The sequence below is a fragment of the Lampetra planeri genome, chromosome 20 (genome assembly GCF_965212315.1).
Source record: "Lampetra planeri chromosome 20, kcLamPlan1.2.h2, whole genome shotgun sequence".
NCBI lineage: Eukaryota > Metazoa > Chordata > Hyperoartia > Petromyzontiformes > Petromyzontidae > Lampetra > Lampetra planeri.
In genome coordinates this window covers 10,529,368-10,551,954 of record NC_136126.1, presented here as the reverse complement: position 1 = coordinate 10,551,954, position 22,587 = coordinate 10,529,368, and the positions used below count along the sequence as shown (strand labels likewise).

The window sequence follows — 22,587 nt, the reverse complement described above, 5'->3', positions numbered from 1 at the left end:
TCACACCCCCAAGCGACCACGTGGGGTTTGATCCGGCCGCTCAAATTTCCACCCACGTGTAAACACTCATCAATTGGCTGAAAACACCTTCACAAATAGAGGACGGCAGAGATCGGGCAGGAATTTGGCACTGGCTCACTGTGCAGCTGCCTTTCCCATTTGTCCGTGGTTCCTCGTAACTCCCGAGTCGTTCTCTCTCTACGAGAGCGAGAGAAAACTGTGCGGCGGTGCCGCGCTACAAGTTGAAATGAGGATTAATTGTTACTTGACATTTTTAACCGTGATATTATAATACCCGTGGCAATTTTCTTAAAATGTTCAGTTCGAGTGAAATTGCACCCATCTGGGACGTGTGTTGCTATGAAGGAAGTCAAGAGGAGTTATATCATGTGAATAAACTTTCCCTGGCCACATTAATATGGAATTTCCGCTCGTGGAAGAGACAACGTTGGACAAGCGCACTGCCCTATGTGGCACAAACCTAACGTTGGTGCAGCATAATTAATTTTCCTTTAATCATTTGTTGTATATTTGTACATTTAAATAGCATGTGTATTTTTTATGCATGACTGTGGACTTCATATACTTAAAATGTGTTGCTATTTCACAACACAATATTTCACTTGTGTTGTTGCGCATGTTTAATGTAATTGGGTGCTGCTTTTACAACCCACATTACAAATGAGAAGGGAAAAAAAGGCCCTTACATGGCACCATGTTCCCCTTATAAAATAAGCAATCTATTAACCAGGCTCTCACCTGTTTAAGTGAAAAATATCTAAACAAATATATATAAAAAATTAGCAATCAGGGCAGTTTTCATTCATTATTAATTAACTTACAATCCGTTCAGATGGCACTTCGAGTATTGCAGAGAGCTTAATGCACGATCGGAAGGTTGGGGAGTTGAACTCTTGTTGAGGAATCAACTCGACTCATCATCCACAAGGGTATATAAATTGGATACAATATTGTGGTCATCCTATGGAAAGACTGGATGGTCGTCCAGCGTATCTCTAAACTCTCTAAACTCAACGATTCTTGTTTTACCAGGTAAGGCCCACTGAGCTATGTAGGTCTTTTTCAGAACCAACTTGGCCACAAAAATGAGAGCTCAACGAAGTGGCTTATCACGTGGAAAAATTGATAGCAGCCAAATATTATAAACGCATGTTCTTAAATGTGGAGGGAAAAACCGGAGCACTTGGAGAAAAATCCACGCGGCCACGGGGAGAGAGACACGCAAACTCCAAATATACAGGCATCGCCAGGGTCGGGATCGAACCCACGACCTCCGGCACACCAGGCGACGAAGTTAATATCTAGCCACCAATGCACCCAAGAAGTCGCCTTGCCATACCACTTCCGGTAGAACTCTCCACAGTGCGACTCACAACCCCCCCCACCTCCTCTCTAGACCGGGCAGCAGAACCATGGTCACTGGCGGGCATCGTTTCTCCGTGGCAGCCCCCGCCGTCTCGAACGCGGCCATCACTTTCCCACTGCTGCACATTCGCAACAGCACTCAATCGGTACCGACTTCTAATAGATGCTGAAAGGCCCCAACTCCTTCCACCCGGCTTTCGAGCCACACTGAGCCTCAAGAGTCATGGTTATTTATGTCCGTGAAATATTGTACGCGTTGCAAATTGCATTAAAATTATCAGAGGAATTAGGAATTTCGATTGTGTGTGGAGGGAATCACTATTTTCACTACGTACTCCCGTGTTGTTTTTGTATTCCCCAATTAGTTTAATTGCAGGTCTGCCTTGCAAGACAATGCCGAGTCTCAATGGGCTGTCACTTTGGATCATAAATACAGTGACTGAATGATTGATAAGGTGATCTCACATTAGATAAAAAAAACATCAACCACTTTTAACGTGAGCACCAACACAGCCTGGGTTCTTGCAACACTAAACAAACAGAGGGCAGGTAAGAAATGCTAAATACTGTGAAACGTGCCCATGATCAATCACAATGATTTACCGACACTTGACGACAAGGTGGCCATTAACTTTTTTAAAGTGCCACCGTCAAAACGAGACTGTGTCAAAACGCGGGACGTCGCTCACAAATCACGCTGTACGGAGTGCACATTGGCCCAGGCACGGGCAGGGAAGTCACCTTTCCCTACCCTGGGGGACGACGGAGCTGCCAGTTTAACCATTTTGTGCTTTGTAAAAGTGGTGGTAGCACAGAAAATGTGTTGTTTCAATTGCAGTTAAGGGGCAATGTTAACTTCACAAGCCTTGAAATAAACAAAGTGTCAGTCTTACACCTTTTGATAATATTTATCCAACGACTTTTTCAGGAAGGTCCCACTACATTGAGATTTTATATTATGTTCTCAAAAAATTAGTGTTTATTCAAGTGGGAGGAAACCGAAACAGACGGAGGGAACCCACACGCACATGAGGGGGCAACACTATCCCTAAACAGATGGAAACAGATGGTGATTAGTACACTTTCTAGACCGCCTTCTCCTGGCGAGCCAGGGTATGGCTCCTCCACGGCACCCATGGGAAGGGAGCTTCACCACATTTGTGCGGTGATCCACCATTCCTCGCTACCTCTGCAGCGCTGGGTTACATGCCACGTGCATCATAGCCACCACCGCCTGGCTTAAAACCCAAGAGGCATTTGTACAGCGGGGTTATCCAATTATTTAAGGAACCAATTATTCTATCGATTACCTGTTCAGATTACTAAAAGCATCTAACTTCTAAAGCGATATACTCATCTGCTTACGGTAATCGGGGAATCCCGGCACTTGGCCACCTTGGCCATCCACTTGCTCGACTTGTGCTTTCTCTCACGGTTTTCGCATTTAATTAACTTTAATTCTACGTATAAACTCAACAATCTTTTCAAGACAATCACAAAATCTTTCCAGGTTTTATATTCTAACAGGGAAGGCGGTGTGTTATCTTCAAAGACTTTATGATTTTACATCCAGCGAACCGCGGCCTTCTCCCTGTGCTTCAAGGTGATGGCGAGCAACTCAGGAGCAGTTGATTTTTTTTACGTGCTATTAAAGTGGAAATATAAAATCGTAACTAAATGTATACGGTGTTAATTGCACGCACATGTAATTAAAACGGTAGTCAATGTTAAAGATGTAAGCATTCAAGTATACATTTTTTTTATAAATCCGACTCACGCCGCCTGGCTTGTTACAATATAAGTGCGACATGCTGGTAGAAGTATGTGGACACATGACAGGTTTGGTGGGGGGTACACGACAAGAAAAATCGGGGGAAACACTGAGCTAAGGGTGACCAAACAACTTGTGATCACTGCCCAATGTAATATTTAAACAGGCAGATAAATTGTCACCCAGCCAAAATTAACCTAGGATCCCAGTTGAACTGGTTCAGTGGTATGACCAGGTTTAGATGCCCATAGACTGGAGTGACCGGTGCTTTGTGATGGTTTGTGACGGACACAGCGGCTGGAACAGTGGGAAGAGTGCAGGCATCTTACCATGGTGCAGAGAATCGGCAGTCTCAGAGCCAGGCGTGCCATCCGAGGAACGACCGTAGACAGCAGCTCAGCTGCATTTCTTTCCTGTTGAGTGACAGCAGAAACAGAGAGTGGAGGGTTCAATATCTGAAAACATTGGATGGGTGTGTGGTTTGTTCTCCGACCGGTTGTGTGTGTGTGGGGAGCGGTAGTGTAGTGGTTAGCGCACTTCACTACGCATCTGGCAACCGGAGTTCGATTCTCACTCACGGCCAACACCAGTGACGATTATCTGAACCGGTTCTGGGCCTCCACGAGCTCGACTTAGCCTCAAACAAATTCCTGGTGTGGTGTGTAAACATCAGCACAGGGGAGACAAAGGTGGCAGAACACCGTGTTGGCCACCCATCCCCTTGTGTGCCATGCTGGCCTTCATTAGGTACCTGCTAATATCACTTGGCCCAAAAGTCTGTTAAAGGCTACACAGGGGACATTTCTCTTTATGTTTGTGGCGATCCGGACTCGTGAACCTACAGGGTAACATGGTAAAAAATTGGGATATTATAAACCAACATCAAAAAGTGCAAGGTAAGTGTATGAGCTTACTAAGGATCTAGCTTCAAAACGAACAAATCATAGCGTAGGGGAGATGACAAGTGTTACGTATTGGATTGTAAAGATATTATATAATGCAAAATGCATTCTTGAAAAGCAAGTCATCATCAAGAGCCATGGTCAATCCACTGCTGGATGAAGGCCGCCCCAAGATGCCATCTCCCAAAATCCTGTGATGTCACAATCCACCCACAGCATCCACACACACGAGCTGATTTCATCGTTCCAACTCCTCAGCGAATGCCCTTTCGGAGGCGTTCATTCCTTGCCTGCCACTCCTTTCTTGACCATACAATAGTGAGAAAGAAATAAAATATATAAACCAAACATCTCCACTGATAGCACGAGGCCAGTAGTGGAAGTTCCACATTCTTATGACAGAGACCAGCCCCATCCTCAGAAACGTTACAGAGGTATCTATTTTACCGATCATGGAGGGATAATGGATTGAGTCAATTTCCAATGCAGATAGGCAGATTAAGGCAGAGTCATTAGCTAGGCACCGATAAACTGGCAGATGTACATTGCATATACAGAGTGCCATAGACAAAGTGAGACAAACATAAAGATATACAGACAAAGAGAAAGACAGATTGATAGAGGGATAAACAGATAAATTGGCAGATAACCAGACAGACAGAGAGTTAGACAGACACGGAGATAGATAAAGAGTGCGAGTATGTGGCAGGGCAGAAGAGGGGATGGGGCACAGAGGAAGGCAATTTCGAGAGTGGCGTGAGAGCCCGGGACAAACACATCGATTTTACCATCATCCCATTACGGCTCCATTTAATTTCATTTGCTTCCCGCGCGCTGCGTGGAGCAGCCCCTGGCGTCTGCCACCAACCCCCCCCCTTCTCTGCCTCCTCCTCCGCTCTGCTCCTATAATGTCCGTGTGTCCCTGAGTGCGTGTGTGGCTGTGCTCACGAATGTGCGTGCGCACGTTACGTGTAACACATTGGGTAGAGTAGTGGCACAGCGATTTGCGCGCCGTGCTACGATCACCATCGATCGATCCAATCAATGGTGAACATCAGTGGCGAATATTTGAACTGGCTTCTGGGGCCTCCACGAGGTCGACTCAGCCTGAGATGAGTACCTGGTGCAGTATGTCAACATCCGAGTTGGGGAGACAAATGTGACCGGGTGCAGTTTTAGTCACACCACAGCGCACGAAGGGGACGTGATGCCCGTTGAAAATACGAGTCTGTGTCACAAGAGCTACCAAACGCAAGAACAGGTAGAGAACAAAAACATCTGTAAACGGTAGAAAAATATAATAAACATGGAAGACGCAATAAATAATCTCTTAAGGTGGATATGATTTTAGAAGAAAAAAAACATTTACATTCGAAAATACTCGCATGAAATCAATAAAACATTTTTATAAACAAGATGAAAACTAGGCGAGGATGAAGTGCAATGATTAAATATATTTCAATTTAGACTGAGCAAAAGAATGAATTCAGTTTAAAGTGCAAACCCGATTGATTGTAAATAGTTGTGACGCGTAATATAATGATTTGGGGCCCTGAGCCAATCCACTGCTGGACTAAGATGCCTGCCCACGCCGGGAGATTTAACTCAGTCAGTGTGGAGCTGGATCAAGGACTTATCCAGATATCACTCGCCGCCGATGATAGCCGTTGCTGGGAATTGAACTCAGGTTGGCGGCTTTATGGCGCGGTGTGGCCAACAACACTACCACCACCGCTACACCCATCCTGAAAAGAATGAAAACTTTATTCATTACAAGTAAGTGTATGCAGGGGATTACTACAAAAGTGGCAAGGCTAGTCGAGGGTGGGGGGCTTCTGTCCTATCTCTCTCACCCTGCACCCCCCGTCCTCTCACCCTCCCCCCTCTCTCCCATAAAACTCCCGCCCCCCTCCAACATTGCGCAGGACTGATTGCTAAAGCACTTTGCTATGCATCGATCGCCGAATCAGGAGCAGTTCTTTGTGGCCGCAGGAGCCACAGCAAGACGAATAAATAATACCGACCGGAATGACAGGCCGGACGGCAAGACATTAAAACATTGGTACCGACGCTGGGGTTGGTGGGGGTGAAGGGCGGCACAGAGTGGTTTGGGAACAACAGCTTCTGCAGTAATGTGTAATAAATAAATAAATATAGACTCCTATTGAAATGCCAGTATAGGATGCAAAGCAGCAGCAGGCAATCTGGATAATACAACGGAGGGAGGTTGGTTCGTCCGATTATGTGACTGCCAATCATCACCAGTGGTGGACAGAGTTAGTACGAGAAATGTACAATTTTATCTATTAATGTCAAATGCCCCCAGCACAGGCATAACATTGGGCATATAAACACCTTCTATTTGTTTGGGCGTGTATCATTTAAGTAAATATATATTTTACAGATTGACACCACTGCAGATTCTATAGCTTCGACAAGGAAAACAAGTTTGAGAATTGAATCCTGATCCTGAATCGTTAACATTTTATTGTCCATACTTCACCATGCTGGTCAGTGCAGGTTAGTGAAGGATCGGGCTCACCGGGGATCCTGCCAGGACAGGTTCAGATTCCGTTCGCCACGGATGTTAGCCGTGGCCGGGAATCAAACTCAAGCCAGAACGCAGTACACCAAGCGCTGAGCCACGGCTCCCCTCCCCTTCAATCAAGACGTGAAAGATTGGATTAAACTAAGTCTACCATTCCAGCAACACTAAACTACGTTAATCCAGTCGAAAGTGTTGCGGTAGAATTGTTCCAAGCCTGCCTTGGTTTTCACTCCAATAATTGCTTAGGTTCCTCCACTCCCCACATCCTTCCTCTCCTCCACCTCACTCTCATCCTCCTCCTCCTGTCTGCTTGACTTTAAATACTGAACCACAGCCTAATGCATCAGAGCGAGTCTGTTTCTCAGTAGTGACAGTCTAAATTCAATTATATAAATTCTCCCCCCCCACCCCCACGATACCTTTCAGTTTGAAACGGTAGGATTTGGAAGCATCCACTCGCATACACACACACGTGCAGGAACACATGAACAAAAGACACAACCACACGCAAGCATGTGTCCATTACCATTCTTAGTGATATGTCCTGGCAGTATGGCCATAAATGCAAACTACATTCACTCCATGTGACCAATCACTAAAGACCCACTGAGCTCCTTCCCTGTATCTCTCTCTCTTTGCGGCTTATCCCCATGTGGTCTGTGGTGGGGTAAAACAGTAGCTCTCGTAGTACATCTGTTTGCGGTTATGGTTGTTAGAGCACCAGCCTTTGAAAGGGTGTGCGTTCAAATCTTGGTTTGGGTTGATTCAGAGCATCATCCATTTAGGGTTGATAAAATAATAACCGCTTTATGGGAAGTCAACAGTGGTGGTACTCTGGATAGCCTGTGCTCTGTCATAGGAATATGGAAATGTCACCACTGGCTCAGGGCCACCAATGGGGATTTACAGCGCTCCATGTTCTATTCAGCAGGAAGGCACCTTGACTATGACATGACTAGCCTCTAAGCCTTAAATTGAATCCCTTAACACTAACCCTGACTCATATCTCTAACACGACCACCGAACACAATACCGAAACAATTATTAAGTATCAAAACCACCGATTCTAACCTATACGACCATCCATAGCTTAACACCAACCATTACTCAAGTATAACCCATACCAATGATCCCTAAATTCAGACTCAATTCTACAACAAGATTATAATAATATTTCCCATTGCTTATCCAGGAAATCCCCATGGTGTATTAAAAGATGGATTCAGGAAGTGTCCTGAGGGGTTTGACCAATTCCATGAATGCGTGATCGGGAGGTGGGAAGAAACCAGTGTAGCCGTAGAAAGCACACGCATGCGAGCGGCATAACATTCAAACCTCCGCGCCGATCAACAACTCAAATCCACTTGCTGCACTGACATCTCCTGGCCACCTCGCAGCTCAACAGCCTTGGGAGTTTATCCCAAATGTGTGCGATCCACCAAGCCTTGCCTCCACGGGAGATGCATCTCAGTCAGCTGCATGCCACTGCAAGGATTTTTTGATTGGATACCTCCTGAACCAAACACGTGGAGACCATGGCCCACACTCTCCGATGCTGTGGTCGGACCCACGTGGCCAGACACGACGAGACGAATGTACCTGACCCTGAGCCCAGTGGTGGCAGGTGGAGTGGTGGGAGGGAAGCGCGAGCATGGGAGAACAAACGCGGGCAATCGTGGGGTGAGAATAAAAAAAACACCAGCTTGACAAACGAGCCACTCAGACGCTTACTTAATAAGCAAATGTACATGCTTGGGCCCTTACATTTTTCTTTGCTCTTTGGGAAGGTTGTAAATGTCTTCATAAATAAGGGCCATCGCTCAAGGCAAGCACGTTGGCAACCTGGTGATATTAAATGGATCACATGCGTAAAAATCCACAAACTAGCCTGCCAGTGCCCTAGGTATGCACACTCATACACACAGAGTGATCATTATAGACTGCTGGGGCGGGATTTGTTAGAGAGTACCTATTGAGGCCGGCAAGGCACACGAGCAACGGAGAGTGCTGGGTTCAGTGCCATGCATGCGAAGCCAGTTTTGTCTCTCCATTGCTGTTGCTGACAACACTATCAACACTGATGCAACCGGAAATACTCATTTGAGGATAAGTGGGGCCTATGCGAGGCTCAGGCCGTATGCAGATACAAGGTTCTGGCTGTGCATTACAGTTGTGACTATCATAAAGATCCAGTGATTTTAACAAACATCTCCATTTTTCTAAGTATCCGTCTCCCTGCTCAAACAAGCCATGGGGACAGTCAGAGTACTCATCTGTGGCTATATGGATCGAAATTCCACACATCCATGGCAGAGGCCAGTCTGTCAATGTGATGACCACTGTTGACTTCCCACACTTAATATTGTCATTGATATGGTAGATGTGTTCACACTCATGCACAGCGTTATAGAATCCGTGTATTTGTTTCTATTTTTCTCTTTGATGATGATAATGACGATGATGTACGCTTGCCTGTGCATACACACCTTTTACTTTCACATAAAATTGCAGAAGCTCCCGAGCACAAATCCTAGCGCCGGTGTCGGGTAAATGGAATGGAGCCAGGTAATATTGTATCGGCAAACGTGCCACGCAAGGAAAATGTACAGCCACAATTCTACGAGACCATTACAGCTGTGGATCCAATCTAGCACCTGTGTTAATGACGTCCCAACTACCAAGCCTCCAAACTCCAGGTGATTTGTTCGGCTCCTTGCTGTAACTTAAATAACTTAACCACTCACATTGTAGGACCGATTCTTTGAGCTGCAGTGAACCAATGATTATGCCGATGCGATGTATTAATGTCTGATGTGGCTGTTGTTCACAATTGCACCCAATTAACAAAAAATTATAAGGGGCGTGGCACCGTTCCTTATCGTCGAATTTCTGGGTGTTGCAGCTATCGGTGCCCGCCTGCAATCTTGGGGTTTGGTGGATTACACAGAGACGCATCCATTGTGTGTGAGGGACAACCATTTGCAGGATTATGAGGTGTCCGAATCAGGCAGTCTAGCAAGTAGGCTTGTAAATGGTAAATTGTAACAGCAGGCTTCGATCGTCATCCTCGTGCGGTGCGTTGCACGAGCCCTTCTCTTGATGCTCAGGTTTCCTCCCACAGGCAAAAATACCCAAGAAATAAACCAGTGTCCTGCTGAAACACAGCTTGAAACTTCACCGGGTCCTTCCGTACCTGTTGCCCCTGTTATCAGACTAAAAAATGTACGTAACTTACAAATCACTAAAAATGGCCTGCACTCAATGAACCAAATATTAAACAAACTTAACAGACCACAGAGAGTTGGTCATCATGAAGCCCATGGACCAATCAGCCAGGTGAGAGCATGGCATGTTGGTAGATTCACAATTGTAAATAAACTCTAGCTGGTAGTCAAGTCTGCTCAACATCCCTCTGCACTAAAGAGAGATGTGCCCATGCCATATTAATGTGGAATTTCCAACACTGGCCATGGGCTGCCACATGCTAAACTAAGCAGGGAGACCAACTGACTCAGAGCCAGCCAGCCACCTTGTTGCGACTCAAAGAAGAGTGTCCAGACATTCCACTGCGCGTTGACGCTCTGTGAAACCGCCTCGCGTTCCGTCACGTGCCGTACACACCGCACCACAAGTGGAGAAGCCCTTTCACGCACTGGCCTACCGCACGACTCGAGTGTGTCCTTAATCAAGGTCCACAGAACAGAGAGCTGCGCTGAGCCGTGGCGACTCCTTAACTTGTCAGTCGCAATCACAGTCCAGTGGCACCTTGGGGTCAAGAGGCCTCCGGCCCTACGCACTGTTGAAATTGCCAGCATTGCTGCGAGGTTCCACCATATATTTGTGGACTGCTGATGATTCCCGTACGACGTTGATGTCGCACTGTGTAATTTTAGAGTCGAGCGCATGGCGCTGTGATCAGAAGCCACGATGGGAAGAGGAGATGGCTGAGAGGCTGGTGGGGAGGGGCGGAGCGGGGGGGGGGATAGAGCTCCAACCAGTGTTAGAGAAATTAGTAAGCACGGTTGAGATGCTGGGTTTGAATACCACGCACGTATCTGCGATTACGCTGGGTTTTCAAGCCAAGTAACTTACCAAGAAAAAAAAAATACACGTTCGTCCAAAACACAGTGGCCTTAAAATGAAAATACATAACAGGCAACGTTTTGGGCAATGGCCACGTAATGGCCCTTCGATGAAGATGGCCCATTGCCTGAACAGTGCCTATAAAATATTTTCCTTTCAAGACAGTGCTATAGTCATAGAAGACGAAGTGTGTCTCTGTTCAAACGACCAATGTAGGGGAGCTAACCTCCAATGCAGTTGTTGGCATTTGGGCACAGGTGTCTGAAGTGCATGCTAGGGATTGTGCGTGAAGACAGGATAAGGAAAAGAGAACAGGGCAGACAAGCTCTGTAGATATCATTTTGCAAAAAGACAGTTTATTTTTTTATTTAGATTTTATTATTATTACTGAAAGAACCAGAATAAGTCGACATTATAGACTGCCAGTACGCTCACTCAGTGAAATAACCATTGCTACAGTCTACATTAGATTGCCAATACGCTCACCAGTTTAAAAATCAGGCTACAGTCTACATTATAGACTGCCAGTACACTCACCAAGGTTAAGAACCAGGCTATAGTCTACATTATAGACTGCCAGTACACTCACCCAGCTTAATAACCATTGCTATAGTCTACATTATAGACTGCCATTCCACTAACCAAACTTAATAACCATTCAATTTCGATTTAAAGCTTTCGTGACTGCAGGGATTCATCTTCTTGGTTCTTTCGGTAAAGTCACGTAGAAGGGAAGTAATAAAATAATAAAAATAAAACATAATAGAATAATTATCACGACGTTTCGGCCACAACGCAAGCAGCCGTCCTCAGGTGAAGAACATGTCTGTCGATAAGACAGAGTCTAAATGACACATCTTAGGCGTGGAGTGTCTATTTAAGCTGTGAGGGAGGAGGAAGAGAGCCTTGACAAAAGAATTTGCATTTGAAGAGGAATTTAGCATATTTATGGGAAATGCAGGAATGCGAATAGTGATAATTGTGAAATGCGTGGGAGGTGGGCGGGGGGTTTTCAAAGTCATATTATGCCCATGCATTATGCAGGATTAGCAGCATCAAAGGGAGGGGGCAGGGGCAGCACCAACAAAGGGAAGGAATGTGAATAGTATGCAGCTGCAGCAACCAAACAACCACGTAAAAAACTAAAGTATAAACTTCATAGTATCATCAGTATACTAAATATACTCTCCAATAAGCTGAGCTACTAACAGTAAGTAATACATTACAATTCTATGTCGCAAAAAATATAATATGCTTCCAGCTAAACTTTTTTCCTTACATCTAACAGATCTACCCCGTACTATATGCTGCCATAGACAAACCCAGCATTAAATTATATACTGTATTACTATACACCACCCTATACCTTATACATTGTTATATTACACTATGTATTATTCTACCCACCCTAATGTATATCACACTGCTATATATTCACTATACAATTACGGTACTATATATTACTTTGTACATTGTATTAAGCATATAAATGTTATACTATTTGTTATTATACACTGTACCATTGACCGTAGTGTGAAAGATACTAAGAGGCAGCAACGAAATATGAGAATGGGAGAGTAGCAGAGCAAAGAATCCATTCCCTGCGGAGAATGCAATGCCAGTGAGTGGAACGCGGTCTGAGAGTCACCGTAAACGTGAACACAATCAGTTAAGATCTGATGTATGGAATTGATGTGGCCGAGAAATTGGTCTAAAGCAGGCCGGCCATGTGGCCAGATGACAAAGGTGTCGTCTACGTACCTCTTCCATAAGGTCGGGCGTAGAGTGGCAGTCTGGATGGCGTCAGTCTCAAATTTCTCCATGAAGATGTTGGCTACAACCGGAGATAGGGGGAGCCCATTGGGGTGCCCTCAGTTTGCTTGTAGAAAGTTCCATTTCTTAAGGCTAATGGTTACTCCGACTACACAATCCGCAAGGCCATCACTCCAACCATCAAGAAGGATCCTGTTGAGGAGCCTTTCAAGACCATCACCTTACCCTACATTGCTGGGGTCACAAAAAAGATCTCCAAAATCCTGATTAAACACAAGATCCAGGTCCGATTCAACACAGTACATAAAATCCGTGATCTGGTCCCGTCTGTAAAAGATGTGGTTCCAGACATACAGTACCCTGGCGTCTACAAACTAAGTTGCCTATGTGGTAGCAGTTACATTGGAGAAACCAAACGACATGTCTCGGACCGCATCCGTGAACATAAAGCAGACCTGAAACACGGTAGGACAAACACCTCAGCCGTGGCAGATCACTGTTACAATTCAGTGGGCTCACATGACATTGACTTCTCCAAGACAGAGGTTCTCTGCAAGCCATCTGGCTATCATGAGAGATTCGTTCATGAAGCGATCCACATATACAAACACAGAGACAATTTCAACCGAGAAGATGGATTCTGGCTTAGCAATCATTGGAAGGACGTAATAAACCATTTCGGATCTTAACTGATTGTGTTCACGTTTACGGTGACTCTCAGACCACGTTCCACTCACTGGCATTGCATTCTCCGCAGGGAATGGATTCTTTGCTCTGCTACTCTCCCATTCTCATATTTCGTTGCTGCCTCTTAGTATCTTTCACACTACGGTCAATGGTACAGTGTATAATAACAAATAGTATAACATTTATATGCTTAATACAATGTACAAAGTAATATATAGTACCGTAATTGTATAGTGAATATATAGCAGTGTGAGATACATTAGGGTGGGTAGAATAATACATAGTGTAATATAACAATGTATAAGGTATAGGGTGGTGTATAGTAATACAGTATATAATTTAATGTTGGGTTTGTCTATGGCAGCATATAGTACGGGGTAGACCTGTTTGATGTAAGGAAAAAAGTTTAGCTGGAAGCATATTATATTTTTTGCGACATAGGATTGTAATGTATTACTTACTGTTAGTAGCTGAGCTTATTGGAGAGTATATTTAGTATACTGATGATACTATGAAGTTTATACTTTAGTTTTTTACGTGGTTGTTTGGTTGCTGCAGCTGCATACTATTCACATTCCTTCCCTTTGTTGGTGCTGCCCCTGCCCCTGCCCCCTCCCTTTGATGCTGCTAATCCTGCATAATGCATGGGCATAATATGACTTTGAAAACCCCCCGCCCACCTCCCACGCATTTCACAATTAGCACTATTCGCATTCCTGCATTTCCCAAAAATATGCTAAATTCCTCTTCAAATGCAAATTCTTGTCAAGGCTCTCTTCCTCCTCCCTCACAGCTTAAATAGACACTCCAAGCCTAAGACGTGTCATTTAGACTCTGTCTTATCGACAGACATGTTCTTCACCTGAGGACGGCTGCTTGCGTTGTGGCCGAAACGTCGTGATAATTATTCTATCGTTTTATTTTTATTATTTTATTACTTCCCTTCTACGTGACTTTACCGAAAGAACCAAGAAGATTAATAACCATTGCTATAGTCTACATTATAGACTGCCATTCCACTAACAAAACTTAATAACCAGGCCACAGTCCATATTAGAGATTGCCAGTACACTCACTCCGATTAAGAACCAGGCTACAGCCAACACTTTATTTTTATTCTATCTACGTGACTTTACCAAAAGAACCAAAGAATAAACCCGTTATTGTTGAAATGGTCTCCATGAGTCCAGTAACCAAGCGGTGGACCTAAGAGGAGACGGTGGGGGAATGTTGGGGCAACTCCTGGAGGGCGCCGTGTCTGCCTCTTCTCTCTACGTATGCCTCTCTTTGCTTCTCTGTATCTCTATTGGTCTCGGTGCATAACCAAAATTAGAATACATTTAAGATTTAAAGCCTGGCAATATGACAGCATTATTTCACAATGCGGTACAAATCAGGGACACATTGATTGGGCTTAAGAGGTAAGCAGGATTTTTGTTTGTGAAATGTTATTTACGCTCTGTTGAGGTGCTAAGTGGCTGCAGGGCAGTCTGTTTCTGTCCATAGGCCCTCTATGAGCACAGGCCTCCTCCGCATGTAACATTGGGTGGGAGGACAGAAGACGTCGAGGTCACGTGGTTGGTTAATGGGCACTCAACTCAGTAATTAGGCTGGGTGCCGATCAGACATCAACACATCTCTGGCCCCGGGAGACTTCTGGTCCAAATAAAAAAAATGCAATGGCGATGGGGGCCCTGAGACCCAACAGAGACCCAGTTCTTCTTGAGGACAACTAGTTCTCTGTTCCCCCAACACGTAAAAAAAAAGATCCCCATTGAGACACACGTCCACCTGACAGTTTGCTTCCTTAGTTAATTTCGGTTGCTCTTGATGCATTCTATTACGATACCGGTAAAAGGCAGCACCATCGCTCACCACGAAAAGAACATCAATAAATCTGCTACTATATTTTTTCAGAACAGTCAGCTGATTTTGACACATCCCAGAGCCATTCTAAATGGCACACGTAGGATGAGTGGCACTTGATAGGAACACATTTGCATTCCATTAGATACGGTGGAAATTGTAATTACGTGACCTGCTGGGGCTGCCGCAGAGCGTAAAACCCATAATTGGATGATCGTGAGTTCAAGTCCCAAACAGGGATCCACTTGGCTCATCAAGTCAACGGTGGTTGTGCCAAGGATGAGAATTGGCTCTCACCATATTAATGTGGAATTTCCACCATACTCTTTGGTATTTTCGGCAAAAAAAATTACTGTAGTGTATGCTGGAGCAGTCACACCTGATGAAGGATGCTTGTGTTGCTTCCGAAACGTCGTAATTTAATTGAGTTGTTAAATTTTATTTTATTTTGGGTTCACCTACGTGACTTTACCGAAAAAATTCTGGATCCTTGCAGTCACGAAAACTTCAAATCTAGAATTTCCACCACTTCTTGGTACTTTCGGTAAAGTCACGTAGAAGGTAAATAATAAAAATAAAACATAATAAAATAAAATTCTCACGACATTTCGGCCGCAACGCAAGCAACCGTCCTCAGGTGAAAAACAGGTCTGTCGGAAAGATAGCGTCTGAATGAAACCACCAAGCTCCTCCTCTAACTCAGCTTAGATATACGCTGCCAAGTTTGGTGGTGTTCATTCGGACGCTTTCTTTCCGACAGCCCTGTTCTTCACCTGAGGACGGCTGCTTGCGTTGTGGCCGAAACGTCGTGAGAATTTTATTTTCAAGTGTTTTATTTTTATTATTTTATTATTTCCCTTCTACGTGACTTTACCGAAAGAACCAAGAAGATGAATCCCTGCAGTCACGAAAGCTTTACAGGACAGAGACGATCAACACGGCTCCCAAGTTTATTGAGCAGGGAGATATTTTGCCCGTTCCAGCTAAAACTAGTTCTTCCAAAATAAATGTAATTCTATCACCCATTCAGCTATGGGTTAAGTGTAGTTAGCAAGCACCTTATTAAGACGAACATTGCACATCAAGTTGCAGCCAGAGCAGTGTATGCCTGACTGTCTTTGTCTCTTCACTTCCAATGCTGATCATGCCACATTAGGTATTGATTTTAGACCGAGTTGAAGCTAAAAACTATTTTTACTTCACCAGGTAAGGTCCACTGAGCTATATCGCTCTTTTTTATAAGCGATCTGGACGTAAATGATAGCTCACCGAAGTGGCATATCGTGTGGAAATGTAAAGCAGCCAAATATTCTAAAATCATGTTTCTAAACGTGGAAGGGAAAAACTGGAGGACCCGGAGAAAAATCCACATGACCACGTTGAAAACATGCAAACTCCAAATGAACAGCATGTGTCAGTCGGGATCAAACCCATGACCTCCTGTATACCAGGCGAGGTATTTAGCATCTCATAATAAAAGTTGTTGGGTGAGATGGCGTACGTATAAATGTGTCGCAACCGTCCACTACCTGACACAGCCATTAAGTTTTGTCACGTAAACAACGCGTGCCAATTAGTTAGTACTTCAGCCCACACGGTGTGTTGGAGAGTAAATCCACAACAGTTACAATATACAGTAAAACCTTGGATTGCGAGTAACTTGGTCTGCGAGTGTTTTGCAAGACGAGCACATTTTTTTATACATACCAAATTTGATAAACGAGCAAGGTCTTGCAATACGAGTAGTACGTGTATACGCTTTGTCTGCCGAGCGTCACGTGATCACAACGGATATACGAGTGCTTTGATATACGAGTGCTTTGGATTACAATCACGTTTCTGGAAAGAATATCCAAGGTTTTACTGTATTATCATCTTGCCACCGTGGCACCCCCTAGGAGAGGCCAAGAGCACTGGGCAGTACCACAGCCTTTGTCTTCTCCTGTCACTATGAGCAAACCACAGCAGGAAGTCATTTAAGGCTGAGTCAACGTAAGGACTGGGTGATACCAGCAGGTGGCATGAAAGCAAAGTCAATAGGAACACAGCACAAAGCACATGAACCACTCTGACACCAGCCCGCACACAGATGCACAGAGACACACAAACACACAAGCTGCTCCCCTATTCCCCCCCCCAACATGCCACATCTCATCATCAGGCACTGCCAGGCTATTAAATATTCCAAGGATCGGATTAAGCTTTAAGAGAGAAGAAAGGGGGGAAAAACCCAATGATCTGTGACCAATGGGGAAACTGTCTCGGCACGATATGGCATGCCGGTGAATTCGCAGTATTTCATGAGCATTGGCTCATTTATTTGCGACGCTAAACGACCAAGAAAATGCATCCCCACAGCCAAGACACCGCCAGCATTGTCAGCTCTTTGTTGTTGTTTGCGATCTGGGCGTTTGTTTGTTTTCTGAGCGTGGAGGTTGACACCTTTAATCTAAGCTACCTGGAGGTGGGTTTGGTGGATGACACTGAGATCATTGTACGTGCAATGAACCAGATTGTAAGGCTAACGATGTCGCCAACTGACGATTGAGTCCAGCCGAATAGCTTTGCTGGTCAAGAATCGTGGCAACTTGTACAGATGGGCGGAACAGTTGCCTTAAGACAAATATGCATTGACTTAATACATTAACCTGTCCAATGCAGCATACGTATTTATGTATGTATGAATGATGAGCCGAGTGGTTACCAAGAAGATGTCCTTTTGGAACTCCTGCATTGCGCCAGGGATTGGACCCGGAAGATAACTCCACAGACTCATGAGTGGACTTGCGCAAATAAGAAGGGGTTTTGTATCATGGTAAAAACGTCTCTCTAGTCCACAATGGTTGAATGTTATGAATAAGATTGATAGCTACTGCCAAAAAAATGCTGGTGACCAGCAGTAGCTATCAAACTTTTCAGAGTAACTTGAGAAGACATTGGACAAATAAACACATGAAACGTTTGTAGAAATATCATTCACCACCATTTTTGCCGACGACATGAGTACAGTAGAACCCCTCTTAACAAGGGTAATTGGTTCCACGAATCTGGTAAAGTGATTTGGTCATTAAGCTAGTATAGGAAATACACGTTAAAGGCTTAATTCGTTCCGATAGTATGGAAGGTTACCCTTTTTCACCCAAAAAACGTACTTTATAATATTTAAACAATGGATATTAATACAAAGATACGAACAACATTGTAAAACACATATTATTAAAAGAAACATGGTTTATTCAATGCACTAATTAATAGTTACTGTACCTACAACAGCCCGTCTGTAACAGGAGAATGGTCGGTAAGCGAACATATTGGGCTTCATGGAGGCCCGTCGTTAAGCGATTCGTTGTTAACAGGGGTGGTCGTTAAGAGGGGTTCTACTGTAATTATGACGTCCAATTAGGAGTGGTGTGCAGGAAATACCAGAAGAGCTTACTATTAGAGGATGTTGCAAAGTTTGCCTTTCGGGTAAATACGAGCAAAAACAAGGTGGTGTCCGAGTCCACTGAGCAATTGTGAATTTGTCGGTGGGACACAACTGGAAAAAACAGCAGAGTGTGTGAACCTAGGACAGCTGCTGAAGGGTGACAGAAATCAAACAGATTAAATAAAGGTGAGTGAAAGGAGGTTGGAGTGCTTTGGGAAAACTGAACTTGTTAATGAGGATACCAATGTCCTTCAAGAAGAACGTGTGGTTCCTAATGTATTGAAACCACCGTGACACAGAAGCTCAGAGACAAGGTCACCAATGCAGGGCCACCCCCTAGGAGGGTGGTGGGGGCCCGAGGAAAATCTCAACCGACGCTTTCAAACTATATTCTTGCTTCAAAGTTAATTTGGAGCTTTCGTGACTGCAGGAATTACTCTTTGGTTCTTTCGGTAAAGTCACGTATAAAGAAAAAATAAAATAATAAATATTTAATTTATTATTTTATCTTTATACGTGACTTTACCAAAAGAACCAAAGAGTATATTCTTGGTTCTTTTCGGTAAAGTCACATAGAAGGGAAATAATAAAATAATATAAATATAAAACACAGCAAAAAAACATTTCTTGCTGTGGATTTCACACCTGATGATTGCTTGTATTATTTCCCTTCTACGTGACTTTACCGAAAGAACCAAGAATAAGAATCCCTGCAGTCACGAAAGCTTTAAATCAAGCCTTCAAACTAAACGGGAAGTATTCCATCTGACACTGTGACGTAGAAGCGCAGGGCCCCCAAAAGTGCGGGGCCCAGGGCAGTCGCCCCGATTAGACGTACCCAAGGGTGGTCTCTGCATGAAGACATCTATTCAGACGTCCCCGACTATAAAATCTACAATAAAAAAAGAAAACTGTTTCTTGATTTATTATTCGTTTTATTTACTCCTTACCTTTCCTTATGCTATTCGTTGCAAGCGGTTGCACTTTATTTTGCGCGCGGCTGTAATTTACTTGCTCAGTCGGTGTTAGCTGCTGAGGTCGTAACGGGTTTCTTCTTCCATTCCTGTTGCTCTGTGCCCCCTGTACTGTTCCCATTGTGCTGTAATGTGAACCGACGCCGACTTTATTGAGGGCGATATTGGCACCTAAAATAAAGTTGACTGATTGATTGAACGAATAATATAAAACAATTGAAAAGTGCGCAAAGAAGCATGGGCAGATGCATGCTTCTATTTATATTGACACACAGAGGTACACGTGGATTAGGGAATATGCGTAGGTTAGTGACATTATTTAATCTATTAAGAGAAGTAAGCTTGGATGAGTTGCTCATAGGGACGATGGCTGATGGTCAAGAATAATAATGGAGCGGCAGCCAAGAAATGTTCATACACTGAGATGGTGGAGATGGTGGAGATGGTGGAAATGGTGGAGATGGTGGAGATGGTGGAAATGGTGGAGATGGAAGAAATCGAGATGGTGGAGATGGAAGAAATGGAGGTGGTGAAGATGGAGGAGATGGTGGCGATGGTAGAAATGGAGATGGTGGAGGTGGAGGAGATGGTGGAGATGGAGGAAATCACATTGCAAGATCGTGGCAGGTGGTAGCAGCTTGGAGAAACCTTTATAGAGCAGCGGATTGACCATGGTTGATGATGACCAAAGTTGGCACCTAACAGCTCTCCACATTACATCTTTCTGGATTGTGTGATGCGGCTTTAAAAAATAAACAACAATAACCTTCAAATGAAATAAAACAATACCGTTAACAATTCCTTATTAAGAAGAAGTCATATCATACCTTTTTAAAGAACGTATGAAGGCAGTCAAAGTTCCATTGGTTGGCGTACTTTGGGTTGTAGAGCTTAATTGCTTTCTGTGGAACACAATAAACACACATGCGTACACACACGGGCACAGACACACGATCATTGTAGCCAATAGCTAATATGCATCACATATCCAGCATAATACTGATGGTGCGTATAATGCTATACATCTCATATACTTCTCTGATTAATGGAGCGCCCGAGAGCTTATTATGCACGTCTATGGGAGGGGAAATGGAAATTATTCGTGAAATGCAACGTGACACATATTGCTTTCAAAATTAATTAAAAACAAAGAAGAGTTTATTTATATATATGAAGTGGAATTTAAATGGAGGCTTGTCTGAATGGGTGGCGTCATGGATGGAGCCCTTGACTAGCAATTGGCAAGATGGCGAGTTCAAATCCTTTCTCGCGGTCAAATCAGCCCATCATGCCTCCCAAGCTTATAAAACGGATAACGCCCATTTGAAAAAGGGAAAAAAACGATGGCCCCATTGGGACGATGAACGTTTTCCCACGTTCGCGCAAAGCTGCCAATCATTGTACGTCAGCGTAAGATTTACGCAAACTCAAAAGTTTCCCCAAACTTTTGAGTTTGGGGCAGCAACAACCAACGGAGATGAGAAGCTGATCGGTGTTCGTTTCATAAAAAATAACATGTACAGCTACAAAACAATGATGGTGATAAAAAGGGAAATACAGTACCAACAAACAACCCACCCACCCACAGATTCATGGGCATCGAATAAAACGCCAGGATGCGATGCTGCTTAAGATAGTGGGCGCCCTGGCACGGAGGAAAAAAAGACTGTTTTACACAATAAGTGTTTTAATTGCACGTGTGTAATAAATAAAATGAATGTCCATCCATTAAATCGGTGAATGAATCGCACAATCAAACTATTTAAACAATGTATCTTTCCAACCGTGGTTACATATCAGAATCAGAATATTTATTTATACTGGAGGAATCCGATGAGGTATAAAGCTCTTTTTCACGGATTCCAGGAGGGATGGGTCAGAATGTTTCAACAACAAATACAAAAACACGATAGCAGTGCAAAGTATAGGAAAGGTAAGCAAACCACACAACAATATTAAAATAAAACTATTTTATTTTACCAGGTAAAGCTCACTTAGCTATTACATTTGTTTCTAAATCGACCTGGCTACACATGATAGCTCAACCAAGTGGCTTAGCATGTGGACATTTATAACAGCCAAATAATCGACCCACATGTTTCTAAATATAATTAAAGAAAGAAAATAGTTAAATCGCCCACTTGCTCGAATGAGCAACGATGCAGCTCTCACCTCCACTTGGGAGCCTGAAACTACCTCAGGAGCTAGTTTCTACACACGATCATCGCTGTTGATTTCCCACAAAGTGGTACTTCTTTTATTGACCCCAGTTGAATAACGGGGCTGATTAAGTCTCCGGCCAGGATTTGGCCAAAGTCCGACTGGAAACGATGATCGTGCGTTGAGCGCTAATACCGCATAGTAACTGTAGCCAGGCTAAAAATAACTTCCAAGGGAAAAATCTATCTGTTTATCTGTATGCTAATCATGTTAGTAATACAGCAAGCTATCTGATACAGAAAGTTAATCTTGATAGGGTGTCTTAGTTTGTCTTGTAGAGTGGCGGTCAATTCCACTTAATCACAATAATGCAATAACTCCTAAGAACGAGCGTTCAATAGCATAAAAATGTGTATACAATTGTCAGAGACTAATCCATAATCAATTACGCAATGAATTAGTTTCAAAGATTTCCGACATAGCCACAAAGTTTGGGTAAGCACTGCTAGCAAAGCACTTATATTAAACACACAATATACAAACATATTTGTATAACCGACAGAAACTGCTGTTGGCGAGCACTTAGTAAGTCCAGCAAGGCCTATGATGGGGAAGCGTTGCCCGCAAAACGCCTGGTCTTATTTGTCTCCCCAAATGGTGATGTTTAAATAATGCACGAGATACTCCTTTAAGGCTGAGTCAACTTAAGAGAGGCCCAGGATCAGTTCAGATTTCACTCGCCGCAGATATTTGCCAGAGCAGATAAATTACCTCGGGTCACCTGGTTGGTAGAACAGTGCATTAACAAATGCGCTACGACTTCCCTCGCAATGATATACACGCACATCGTGCATGGTTATTAAATAATTACCGACGATAATCACCCACAAATGTCTGTCCGTCCCGCGCGTGACATCACTCCACATGAAGCCCACCCCCCCACGTGACAGCACTCCACATGAGGCCCACCCCCTCATTAATATTCATGAGTGGGTGGATTTTTACACTAA

At 43.9% G+C, this 22,587-nt stretch overlaps 1 protein-coding gene across 3 annotated transcripts in view; it reads right to left on the bottom strand.

The window, feature by feature from the left end:
• Positions 1-22,587, bottom strand: part of PARG (poly(ADP-ribose) glycohydrolase) — a 148,077-nt gene that overhangs the window by 88,335 nt on the left and 37,155 nt on the right. For all 3 annotated transcript variants that reach the window (XM_078603548.1, XM_078603547.1, XM_078603549.1), the window contains 2 exons: positions 20,245-20,319; positions 3,487-3,570 (listed from right to left, as the gene is read on the bottom strand). In XM_078603548.1, the coding sequence (XP_078459674.1) occupies positions 3,487-3,570; positions 20,245-20,319 (159 nt within the window). The remainder of the gene's footprint in view (positions 1-3,486; positions 3,571-20,244; positions 20,320-22,587) is intronic.